The following is a 13,011-nucleotide window of genomic DNA, read 5'->3' on the forward strand; positions in this document are numbered from 1 at the left end:
ACAAAGAAAAGTAGTACAAAATCCAAAAGAGAGGCTGAGGTAGAAAAGTAAAAAGAGGATTTTCTCTTTCTCTATATTAAGGGAGGCAAACAATCACAGAAACAGTCCTATCTTTTAAAGGTGAAGAAAACACGAGCACACAAGTTAAGTGTGACGTGCATTCCGTCAATTGATTGTTGAACCACGCCCCCTCACACCTGCTCCAAAACAAATTGGAGCAGGTGTGTTTTTTCTAATGCCATTTCAGTTTTTCTAATGCCATAGAAGTTTTTTCTAATGCCATTTCAGTTTTTCCTTTGACCTCGGACCACAATCTTTTAATCTACTGGCCGCAAATTCTCCCCGACTTTAATGCAACAATTGTAGATCTCAAGATATGTTAATATCATCTCCGGGTTCTTCCCATTGGTCCCAGATTCTCCTTATTAACAACCAATACGACTTCTCGTCAGTAGCCAGCTGCTTTCCCCTGTTTCCGGAGGTCAGACACTGCAGCGATGCAGCCGTTGTCCTGTTCCACAGAATTCACCACATTGTAGAAGTACGATGCGTTGGTCTGGGTGTGTCCCATTGAGGTGAGCGCCTCTATCAAAGACTAGGAAATATACAAGATAGAAAAACACACACAAAAGAGAGTCATTGGATTCATATTGAACACAGGTTATAATTTGTGAGATGTAAAAGTAGCATATGCATCCTTTTTTGTTTTTTGGCTACTAAATTTAGATTGATTGCTTTGGTTGTTCTCAGCCTCAGCTCCAAGTCTGTTAAATGACCTTGTGTCAGAGTGGTGCATTACCTTGTCAAAGCTGGGTTCGAATTTCAATTCATTCTTGGAATCAACAAAGACCACAGGGCTGTCTGTCGCCTCTTTGAGGCTTTTTCCAAACCATAAGTGGTTCATGATAGTCTGCAAGAAACCAGACACACATGAGCCCCTATCGGAACAGGCGGGTATTGAGGCTGAATCATCAGGGAGCACTGTTCTGTACGCGCCGTCCTCTGGGACTTCCTGTGACAGATAGCCGGCCGTGTGATTACCAAGGCGGTGCCAGGGATGATCATGCTGCCCCCAGACGCCCCGATCACCAGCGTCCTGGTCTTGGATCGCAGGATCGATGGAGACATGGAGGAGGGGGGCTGCTCTCCTGTTCACCACCCAGAGGATGACATCATCGTACAATATAAAGCTATGGTACAGCATACACAGATCTTACACAGAGGGAATAAGCCATACATCAATGTTTACGTGAAATCATTTTATCTATATATATATATATATATATATATATCATATCCTTAACATTGATTAATGGAAAACAATTATACCAAATTATATTTTGTACGATTTGTTTTCTAATGTTCACCAGATCAGAAATGTCTTGCTCAAACATAACAGTGTATCATCTTGTTGCATAGTGGCACTAGACACTAGCAATTTAATGTTTAGGGCCATTGGTAATGCAATGTTTGTAATATCACCAACAGCCAGTTTAATATTATTCTTTAAGGGCCAAGACAGACCATATGAATCAAAATAAGTTTATTTTATGTGCTCATAATACTATCAACAATCTATCAATAATCAATAATCAAAAATCCTCAATCCTCAAAATCCTCAAAAACACTCAATCCTCTATCCCCTGCCCTATATATATCTCACATGGCTTTGCACTCAATTTTAGCATAATGATTAAAGCTAAAGCCAATACCTGCAACAATGTGCTCTGCTTTACCACAGAAGTCTGTCAGCTGATTGTTGAGGATGACCCCAGTGCTGGGGGAATACACCTTGGATCCAAATCTGAGTGATGAAACAAAAATGTACTGAACTCTAAATCCTAAATCCTGCTCGACACGAGGCCTTCAATCTGCCCGTGCTTTAGTCGTGATAGTGTAACAAACATTAGGTTGATGCTGCTGGTCGCTGCCACGGCGGTGCCGTCCTCAGCCAGGACGGACACGTGTGTGGTCCCCATGCTGTCCAGATAGGGCGTCACGTTGTAGTACTGAGCACTGTGGCTCCTCCCCCCACTGATCAGACTCCGAAGGTGGTCGGCAAAGCTCTCCTCTGTGATCTTCTCCGCCACCTAGTGACATCAAAAACAAGGTCTACGTGGACACAGGCACATCACGAGTACAGCGTCTGGGATAGTGTGGTGGGGACTCCTGGACCAAAGACTGTTGCTCCCCCGACCTCCAGTCTACAGCTAAAGCATCCTTCAGCAAGATGCCCCAACCCCTACCTGCTCCTTAATGACCTGTATCGGTCTTTGACAAACACTTTCTCAATACAATTGAGGACTTTAACATGATGTAATTGGCTCCAAAAGTTATACATACTGCTCCCGAGTTGAACTGTGGGTCACGGAGGTGTTTCTTCAAACCATTGGCAAACTTGCAAGCCTCCACAAAGCGATGATAGGTTTGAGCCCTTTCCTCCCCCATCATAGACTCTGGATTTGGAGCATACCCTGTGTGGGGAAAGGAGGGGGATCAGAAAGTGTGTAAGTAGGATCAGTCCAGTGTTGAAGAGATTGCACAGTGCAGGATTTGAGAAGTGCACATTATATTATAATTATATATTATAGTGCAGAGACACACACAATGGTGAAATTCTTTAGTGCATGATGGTCCCCAAACACACACCAACACACACAAAAAATTATTCCTCTGTATTAAGCCCTTATTAGGAGCTTGTAGCAGTGGACCGCCACAGGGATGAGCCCCGGAAAGTCTAACATTTTTGGTGGACTCAGGATGCAATTTAGGGAATCTCTGTGTGACATCTCTCCTCTCAACCCAGAGCGGAAGTGAACCATCACTAATGCATGAACATGAGCCCACCTGCCCTGTAGATTGCCTGGATAGGCTTTACGCTCATCTTAAGTGTAAGTTCATCAATAAGGCCCTTCCTTTAATGCTGATTGGCTCAGACCATGCTTATTTGGTGGGGCACATTGGCGATTTGTGGACAAGCCAATGTTGCTGTTCATGTTGAATTTGCCTGGGCACTTTAAGCCCTGGCCAGCATGCGGCCCATCACAGCAGGGCCACATAACCAAAGGCCCCCGTTTTAACCAGCCAACATGGTGAGATCGTCAACCTGATGACCGAAAACAGGGGATGATTCAAACTTCTAGGGGGAGACAGCAGAGAGCATGGGTCGGAAATCAGATACCGCAAGAGTCTGAGTTATGCGTTGTTTCTTGTTTAGCTTACGAAGATATTCTATCGGAGAAAACTATGTCGATGAAGCTTTCAGAAGGGAAAACTTAAGAGACACTTTGTTACAGTTAACATCTGCTGGTCAAGTTTGTGTTTGCCAATTACGCACTAACAGATCCCTGCCTCCAGCCTCATGATTGCTCAAAGCAAATATGATATGAAAGCAGTGTAGCACCACCTTCCCCTCGGTTTGAGCTCGTCTGAAATTTGTGGGACTAATCAAGCAGAACTCTTAGGTTCCGGATTCTGGTCAGGACCCGCAGCATGGGGGATCAAGACCTCACTAAAATGTGCATGCGGACAGCCAAAACAACCCTGTCCGAGGCATTTACTCCAGGGGGTAAAACCTGAAGGATCTTAATCCCCTCAGAAGTGGATTTCAGGAGCTTTCATAGGAATATGCCCATTAGTCCCCCTCTGTGTTACCCCTCTCTGAACCAACTCTACCTCAGGCATGGCAAGAGCTGGTCACGCAAATCAGACTAAACTGAAGTCGTCCTTTTCCCTCATAGCCGAAGCCAAGCTCCTCCAGCAGGCCCATATTGTTTCCCAGATGAGTATAAAGCTCTGAGGAAGAGCCAAGCTATGGACAGAAACCTTGGGCTGGTTTAATTCTGGTAGGTGGCACAAGTTGAGACAAACGTGATACATTCCTTGGCCTGGATTGCAACATCCCATAACCAAGCACCTTATCCAGTCTCAGTATTTTATTCTAGCCCTAAACAGATCTATCAGGAAATATGCCCAAAGTACTGGATGATATGGGAATTAATTTCAACACCATCCACAATATTATCTCAGACTGTAAAAAACACCTTTCTGGATGAGATCATGTGCCTGGTGGTACCTTGGTTAACTTTAATGTGTATTTATTGTTCTCCTATCTTTAATGCAATGAGGCGAGTTTAGACACACAAGTAACCATACTTCTGGTATTTGGCCATTTTGAAAAAATATCTTCCATGGCCCCTAAGGGCCAGATTTGCCGCACCCTATGCTATAGCTTTTCATAACATTGAAAATGTACATCTGTGTCAAATATGAGGCTCTTATTTTAATTGAGCAAACTGCTGAATTTGGCCTAACAGCCCAGCTAGGAGTGGAACCACCCTGTCCATGTGTAAGTGGGAATGTGTATTGAAACCTTTCATGATGTTGAGGATAAGGCCAATTAAGGCGCCCCCTGAAGGAGGCGGAGCCAAGTAAATCTGATACTCCCCCAGGGAAACGTTCCAGGCATCGCTTACTCTGGCCTCGTAAGACGCCAGGTCCTCAAGGGTGAGTTTGACTCCTGGTTGGAGAAGCAGAATGGAGAAACAATGATCTGCAGGGGCAAACCGAATGCGTTGTGGATCTGAATCATTTGTAATTGAGATGGAACCAGTGAGCATCTGACTTTTTGTACCTGGCTTTGCCGACTACAATTGATTTACATTTACATTTACATTAAGGGCATTAAGCAGACGCTTGTATCCAAAGCGACACACAATAAGTACATTTGTCAGAAGAAAGAGTGGACATAGAACCAACTACCAAGCACTTACCATTGCTAGGTTAACCCATTCCCTGTATACAACAAAGATAGCTAGGATAAGATGCTACACAATGCTAAGTACTATTTTTAAGTGCAAGGACGTATAACATACAATAAGTGCGTACATTAAGTGCCAGGGCGTACAACATACAAAAAGGCTTAAGAGGGGTGTGGGGGGCACCTAGTCTTCAGTCTAGGTGAAGTCTAGGCTGAAGTCTAGGCTGAAGTCGAGGCTGAAGTCGAGGGTGAAGTCGAGGGTGAAGTCGAGGGTGAAGTCGAGGGTGAAGTCTAGGCTAAAGTCTAGGCTAAAGTCTAGGCTGAAGTCTAGGCTGAAGTCTAGGCTGAAGTCTCTGCTATGCAGAGTCTAGGGTGAACTCTGAACAAATGAGTCTTGATTCTTTTGCAGATTCTTACATAATTATATTGTCTCTGGGGTCTACACAGATGGGAGACTGAATCAACAATACCTTCATTTTGTACATCGCGGATAAAATTCTCTGCGATCTGTCCAGTGTAGAATGCATCTGCTCCCTGTTTAGCTAAAATCTCCAGTGTGTCGGCCAGTTTCTCAAACTTCATGATGTCACCAGCTTTCAGGAGGTTGCCATCCTTGTCAGAGTACAACTTGCTGTTGGTCAAAAATGATACAATATATCATTACTTCTTCACTATATGGTATTATCTGTGACCTAAAATCTGTATGTACTTTCATATTCTGGTGTTAGTGGAAGGGGGGGGGGGTTCTCACCGTAAAGAACCGTTGGTGTTTTCTAAGAAGGGGATGAAGCGAGCCTGGACAGCGGGAATGGGGAACCCGCTCCGAGCAAGTTTGATAGTGGGCTGGAAGAGCCTGGCCCAAGGAAGCTTTCCATACAGTCGGTGTGCAAGTTCATAACCTCGCAGTTCCCCTGGAACCCCAATCCACTGACCCACTGCAAGGCAAACACTCACATGATACATCTGTATCTAATACGCAGGTGGGCAGACGGGTACACAGACGAAGAAACAGACAGGCAGAAGCAGGCAGATTTACACATTGTCTAAAGCAGGCAGACAGGAAGGCAGGCAGACACCAGAGACTAATATAGCCAGAGCATTCGGTTGTTGACATTAGTGACGAAACATTGCACCCAGCTCTTGTTAAACTAGGTGTTTAGTGAGATGTGTATGCATTCCAGCAAGATGAATGGTTTGAGCTGCTGTTCCTCTACGTGTGGTCTTGGCAACCCCCCCACCCTCTTAAACCAGGTCTGACCTGGGCCCATCAGAGGAAGGGTAGTGTACACAGATGATTATCTTGATAAATAAACACAATTATAAATTATATTTGGCAGCATTCCAATCTCCTGAGGTTGTTGCGTGCACAATGTCTGAAGTCTTGTGCAATTTTTGAAGAGATTACAAGGTCACACCCTTAAAAACAAACGGATCACACACACACACACACACACACACACACACACACACACACACACACACACACAGACAGACAGACAGACAGACAGACAGACAGACAGACAGACAGACAGACAGACAGACAGACAGACAGACAGACAGACAGACAGACAGACAGACAGACAGACAGACAGACAGACAGACAGACAGACAGACAGACAGACAGACAGACAGACAGACAGACAGACAGACAGACAGACAGACAGACAGACAGACAGACAGACAGACAGACAGACAGACAGACAGACAGACAGACAGACAGACAGACAGACAGACAGACAGACAGACAGACAGACAGACAGACAGACAGACAGACAGACAGACAGACAGACAGACAGACAGACAGACAGACAGACAGACAGACAGACAGACAGACAGACAGACAGACAGACAGACAGACAGACAGACAGACAGACAGACAGACAGACAGACAGACAGACAGACAGACAGACAGACAGACAGACAGACAGACAGACAGACAGACAGACAGACAGACAGACAGACAGACAGACAGACAGACAGACAGACAGACAGACAGACAGACAGACAGACAGACAGACAGACAGACAGACAGACAGACAGACAGACAGACAGACAGACAGACAGACAGACAGACAGACAGACAGACAGACAGACAGACAGACAGACAGACAGACAGACAGACAGACAGACAGACAGACAGACAGACAGACAGACAGACAGACAGACAGACAGACAGACAGACAGACAGACAGACAGACAGACAGACAGACAGACAGACAGACAGACAGACAGACAGACAGACAGACAGACAGACAGACAGACAGACAGACAGACAGACAGACAGACAGACAGACAGACAGACAGACAGACAGACAGACAGACAGACAGACAGACAGACAGACAGACAGACAGACAGACAGACAGACAGACAGACAGACAGACAGACAGACAGACAGACAGACAGACAGACAGACAGACAGACAGACAGACAGACAGACAGACAGACAGACAGACAGACAGACAGACAGACAGACAGACAGACAGACAGACAGACAGACAGACAGACAGACAGACAGACAGACAGACAGACAGACAGACAGACAGACAGACAGACAGACAGACAGACAGACAGACAGACAGACAGACAGACAGACAGACAGACAGACAGACAGACAGACAGACAGACAGACAGACAGACAGACAGACAGACAGACAGACAGACAGACAGACAGACAGACAGACAGACAGACAGACAGACAGACAGACAGACAGACAGACAGACAGACAGACAGACAGACAGACAGACAGACAGACAGACAGACAGACAGACAGACAGACAGACAGACAGACAGACAGACAGACAGACAGACAGACAGACAGACAGACAGACAGACAGACAGACAGACAGACAGACAGACAGACAGACAGACAGACAGACAGACAGACAGACAGACAGACAGACAGACAGACAGACAGACAGACAGACAGACAGACAGACAGACAGACAGACAGACAGACAGACAGACAGACAGACAGACAGACAGACAGACAGACAGACAGACAGACAGACAGACAGACAGACAGACAGACAGACAGACAGACAGACAGACAGACAGACAGACAGACAGACAGACAGACAGACAGACAGACAGACAGACGCTCAATACCTGGAGTCCAGCTCGGTGTTTTAGAGCAGTCCTCCATTAAGTTACTATTGAACATCTTGGGGACGGTCTCCCGTGCATTGATGATTTTCACCTTCCCTTAAAGAAAGAAAAATAAAAGAAATAGTAACACTAAATATCATATCCGGACGTCAATTAGTGTAATGGAAGTAAATTGTGAAATGATTAATTGTGTGAGTGAGGGATGTGTTCCTGGTGCGTGACAGCCCTACCACTGCCATCCATCACGGTGAAGATGGTCCCTCCGCCCAGACCCATGCTCTGCGGGTTGATGACAGACGTGCAGAGCAACGCAGCGATCGCGCCATCTACCGCTGAACCACCGCTTCGAAGAATATCTCTGAGAGTCACGCAGAAACAAAGTTGGAATCACTTTTAATGTGAGATACGTAGTCCTACGTCACGGAGAAAAGTTGCCCACTGAGAAATGTGTAATAATCTAAGGTAGGAAAGCCCAGTGTAAACAGAAGCGTTTAACTGATGTTCAAAAATGCAGCCACTCACCGTCCAACCTTGGAGCAGGTCTCGGAGTCTGCGGCTACAGCTCCCTTCGTGAAGCCCCCCTCCGGACACGGGCTCTTCGCAAGCATTACAACACACACTATCAAAACGACCAAAAAACAAACCAGAAGTAAGCTACAAGTCCATATCCGTGCTTTTGAACGCGCCATTGCAGATCATGTAGTTAGACTGATGCACTGAGGTTTAAATACTGTCGACTCTGTAACTTGTGCCTGACTGACTGACTGGAACAAGAAAGTATTCTCCCTCTCTTTAGCCAATGTTTTGCAGGTAGACAATGAGCTCGCAGTTCGGAAGTTCAGATTCGCCAGCCAGCTTGAGCATGCTCCTGGGCGGCGTCTGCTTTATATAGGGGGACGGATCCTGACGCACCGTCCTACCGTGAGGGGGGTCGTGCAGGCGCGTGCCGTCCATATGGGCAGGTGGGACGGCGAACTCCCTGCAAAAGCATGCTCCCAAAATAAATAGTTCCTCAGTAAATCATTGCTCCAAGTTTATTTTTAATAATGTGATTGTCGCATTAACTATCTATAGTTTCTGTAGGCTTTCCGACTATTTTTGGTCTGTTGATATCAAATTGATGGTTGAGTTTAACGTGTCATGCAATGTGGGGCAGGGGAGCTCAACGACTGCGTCCCTCCGTATGTTTCTCGCATAACCCTGCAGGCTGTGTCACGTTAAAATTGTACCGGGGGCGAAAATTGTACCGGCCTACGTCATCGTTTGTTTACATCCTGACAACCTGCCCGGCAACAGACGACGCGATGCAGAAAACATGTTTCCAAACGACGAAATAACATAATACAGATAGCGGATCGCTATCTGTATTATGATAGATAGCGATAACACTTGTTGTTACTTTATATTTGTATTGTATTTAATTGTTTAATCGAAACAATAAAAAAAAATTGCCCGCGAAACGGGCGATCGCGTCAAATGACAAATGTTTTGCCCGCGAAACGGGCGATCGCGTCAAATGACGTAGGAGTTCTGTATTATGTTCTTGAAACATAATACAGATAACGGATCGCTAGATAACACTTGTTTTTACTTTATATTTGTATTGTATTGAATTGTTTAATCGAATTTAGCTAGTAAACTGAGTGTTTTAAGCAGGTTTCATAGTCTAGAATGTTCAAGAACCTTCCTACGTGATTTGACGCGTCATTTGACGCGATCGCCCGTTTTGCGGGCAATTTTTTTTATTGTTTCGATTAAACAATTAAATACAATACAAATATAAAGTAAAAACAAGTGTTATCGCTATCTATCATAATACAGATAGCGATCCGCTATCTGTATTATGTTATTTCGTCGTTTGGAAACATGTTTTCTGCATCGCGTCGTCTGTTGCCGGGCAAGTTGTCAGGATGTAAACAAACGATGACGTAGGCCGGTACAATTTTCGCCCCCGGTACAATTTTAACGTGACACCTGCAATACGAATTGCAATCCGCGCTATAAGACGCCCATATGGTCGTAAAGTATTCTGCCCCATGGTCATATTATAGGAGCGTTGTTGTTTAAAATCGAATTACTCCGCCTGTATCTTTCGGCATTGAAGCCTATTTATCTATTTATTTCAGCAGGTATTAAAATTGTATACCTGATTTCATACCTGATTTAAACAGCTGTTATTGAGAAATACCTGATTAAGAAGCAAGAAAAAATGGTCACTCTGATGTCAACATGGCTAGCCCAACGCAAGTATCTCTTGACCAGTGGGTGACTAAAAGACAGTTCACCCTCACAGCCGTATACGTTGCCAGCCGAAATGGCTTCCGCGTAGACTTTGAGGATGGAAAAGGCCAAACCTTTCTTCAGTGAGCATAGAGAGATGGGACGATGTGATGACTGTTACACCACTTAGAGAAAACACCCCAGTTTGCAGAGTAGATGGATGAAGTGGGCGCGCCCGGCAATCTGGATAGTGTTCATAACCGCTGCCTCTCAGAAACCAACCAACAGCCGCCCGACACATAAGGCGACTGCTGCACTCTCCTGTCCCCTGGTGAAAGTGCATCCGATCTGGCCGGCAAAGGCCAGGGTGCCATGCACGAGACAGCAGCAACAGAATCACTCTTCATCCCAGTGTAACGCTGGGACACCACCAGCTGACAGCAGAGATAGGCTTAAGTATAGAGAAAATTTACGAATAATAACAAGGGGCAGGCCGAGTGAGGCAGAGTGAGCCCCTGGACGTGTCCAACATGTAAAAGTGGACAAAGGGGTCGGGGGAAGACCCATCATGCAGCCGTGCAGATGTCTACGACCGATACGCCCATGAGCAAAGCCGTAGAAGCGGCCACAACCCGTGTTGAGGGAGCTCTAACATCCATTGGTGGCGCTAAACCCATCCCAGTGTAGGCTAAAAAAACTCCCTCACACCCGCTAGAGAAAACGCCCCACTTTGCAGAGTAGAGGGATGTAGTGGGCGCACGCAGGCACTCTTAAGTGTTGATAACCGCTGCCGGTAGAGCTTTTCCCGGCAGGATCATCAAGCCAAAATGGCTTCTAGCATTCTAGGAAACTAAGAACGCTTCCTACCTCACAGATTGATAGGACAACGTGGATGTTACACCCACTGTAGTAGAGGGAGTAGAGCGATAGAGGTAGGGTTGAAGTGGGCGTAGGCCTACTGTAGTTAGTGTTGATAGCCTCTGCCTCTCAGAAGCGGCACGTAAAGAAGCGGAAGCGGATAAGTAAATAGCATTTGACTTTACAAGCAACAACTGATTTGTTGAAAACGCAAGGATCCAGAATGGGCTTGTTGAGAAGAGACAAGCCAGCTCCGCTGCTGAAGCCATGCTCGCAACTGGGTCCTGTCTCCAACCGCCGCCCCATACAGGGTGGGGGATGGTGCTTGAACTAAATGGGATGTCCCGACTTCAGTGTGTTATCAGACTGCTTTGGTAAACGCGTCGATCTCGTAAACACGCATAGCGCTCGTAGAGAGGGTGAGCAGACCGCTAAGAAAAAGCTGTCAGAGCAATAGAAGACCGTGCCACGAGCGTAACGGGCAGCTCCACCTTCTCCTTACAGCCAACCGACTGTAGAGGAAGAAAGTGGGGGAAAGTATGGGTCTAGGAGATGGTACACAAGGCCACATGCTTCAGTCCCAGGCCGCTCATTAAGCACACAGGAACGTCACACGGAGGCGGACGAACCCGGGCTATAATACGCCGTCTGAACACCGCCCTACAGCCACCAGGCTGAAGGGAGGGTGAGGGAGAAGCCTGGCAATTCTACACATGGCAAAAGCTGCGTAAAGATGTACTGCCGTATGATCAAACATACTTTATATCTTTCCATAATTTATATATTTATTAAAAAAAAACGAGGCAGGTTGGTCCCAGGTGGTGGGCGGCAGCTCCCTCTGCTCCTGCGGCCTGGTCCCCCATCGCTGCCTGGTCCTTCTGCTGGCGGAGGTGTCGGAGGAGAGGGGAGGTCCTGCTGCGGTCAGCCCAGCACAGCTGGAGGATGGCACAGGACTACATTCTCTCCTCTCTAACCATCTTAAACATTACAGTTATATCAGAGCAATGAGGTACTCTGAGATTGAAATCCACTCATCACCCAAACACACATCACACTTGTGAGATTAAATTGTCAGTCTACCATCACTGGCTTGAGGTAGTTTACGTGTGGGACAAACACAATCTTGACTAATAAAAGAAGGCATGCCTCTACCACATAAATGAGTTTGCATTAAGATGTGACATGGATAAGCACTATAGCAAAGACTTCTACTTAGACAATAAGCATACAATCAAACAGTTGAAAACAATAACACTATGTGATGGTGCAATACATTCATAAAGCAGGTAGTGTTTGGCTTTGACTCTAGCATTAACTAGCTAACCTTAACGTATGTGTCAGAATAAGTAAAGTGAGAGGAAGAATGAAGGGGGCTCCTTTATTTTTTGTGGTTGTCATGAAGCTCCCCCCGTCTCTTCCTGTCGGTGAGCCAGGTATAGAGGGGTTTACAGCTTTCAGGGGTCAACTGGGAGTCAGCGGAGTAACCGGGGTTCATCTTAGGGGCAGCAGAAGATATAAATAATTAACACTCGGAATGTAGACCTTTGTTTTTCCACATTTATTTAATTCATGTAGGCAAGATAATGCTTTTACTTTCTTTAAACCTACAGTCAATTTCTCCCATGACGTTAAACTTAAATGGAGATGCTGTATTGAGATGATGTATTGTAGTGCACATCATGCACCAGCAGAGTTCAGTCTCTAGTCATGGAACAGGCAGCTGAGCTGAGAAAGATGTTGGCGGCAAACGTTACAATACTACTAAGGCATGTTAATATGAAAATAATATCTTGAGAGGTCTTCTTCCAACCACAAAAGTAGTTTATTAGTCACATGATTTTATTCAAGGCCTGTCACCACCCACACAAAATCTCCGTTCAGCCCACTGAGTTTGTTTATGTCACGGCAACAAGTGTCATCGGTTCCTCCATCAGTAATCTATGGAAGAGGGTGGTTATTTCCTATCCATTCATTCTGCTATCGGCCATAAGTATTTAAACCCAACCAGACTTGTCTAAGTAGGCAAATTGCACTTTAGTCACACGACAATGTAGGATAGACAGTGAC

At 45.7% G+C, this 13,011-nt stretch overlaps 1 protein-coding gene across 2 annotated transcripts; it reads right to left on the reverse strand.

Annotated features, from left to right (window-relative positions):
- Positions 1–410: 410 nt before the first annotated feature.
- Positions 411–10,076, reverse strand: ggt5a (gamma-glutamyltransferase 5a). Of its 2 annotated transcripts, XM_060055061.1 has the most exons (13): positions 9,841–10,074; positions 8,389–9,073; positions 8,097–8,224; positions 7,867–7,962; positions 5,511–5,694; positions 5,230–5,390; positions 4,373–4,519; positions 2,344–2,474; positions 1,906–2,090; positions 1,713–1,804; positions 1,042–1,148; positions 800–910; positions 411–595 (listed from the first exon to the last, which is right to left on the reverse strand). In XM_060055061.1, the coding sequence occupies exons 2-13, from the start codon at positions 8,553–8,555 to the stop codon at positions 449–451; spliced, it is 1,656 nt and encodes a 551-aa protein (XP_059911044.1). In that variant the 5' UTR covers positions 8,556–9,073; positions 9,841–10,074; the 3' UTR covers positions 411–448. The 2 variants fall into 2 exon arrangements, with proteins under 2 accessions (XP_059911044.1, XP_059911045.1); XM_060055062.1 differs by lacking the exons at positions 411–595; positions 800–910 and having other exon boundaries at positions 1,051–1,190; positions 9,841–10,076.
- Between the last annotated feature and the right edge of the window lie 2,935 nt (positions 10,077–13,011).

This window comes from Gadus macrocephalus, chromosome 6 (assembly GCF_031168955.1).
Source record: "Gadus macrocephalus chromosome 6, ASM3116895v1".
In the NCBI taxonomy this organism is placed as follows: domain Eukaryota; kingdom Metazoa; phylum Chordata; class Actinopteri; order Gadiformes; family Gadidae; genus Gadus; species Gadus macrocephalus.

Excerpts from the sequence above, each read along its gene's own strand:
- ggt5a (XM_060055061.1), bottom strand. The coding sequence starts at position 8,555 with ATGGCGCGTTCAAAAGCACGGATATGGACTTGTAGCTTACTTCTGGTT. Across the intron at positions 5,695-7,866 it reads AACACCGAGCTGGACTCCAG|TGGGTCAGTGGATTGGGGTT; the intron begins GTATTGAGCGTC and ends TTTGCCTTGCAG. Across the intron at positions 911-1,041 it reads TCATCCCTGGCACCGCCTTG|ACTATCATGAACCACTTATG; the intron begins GTAATCACACGG and ends GGTTTCTTGCAG.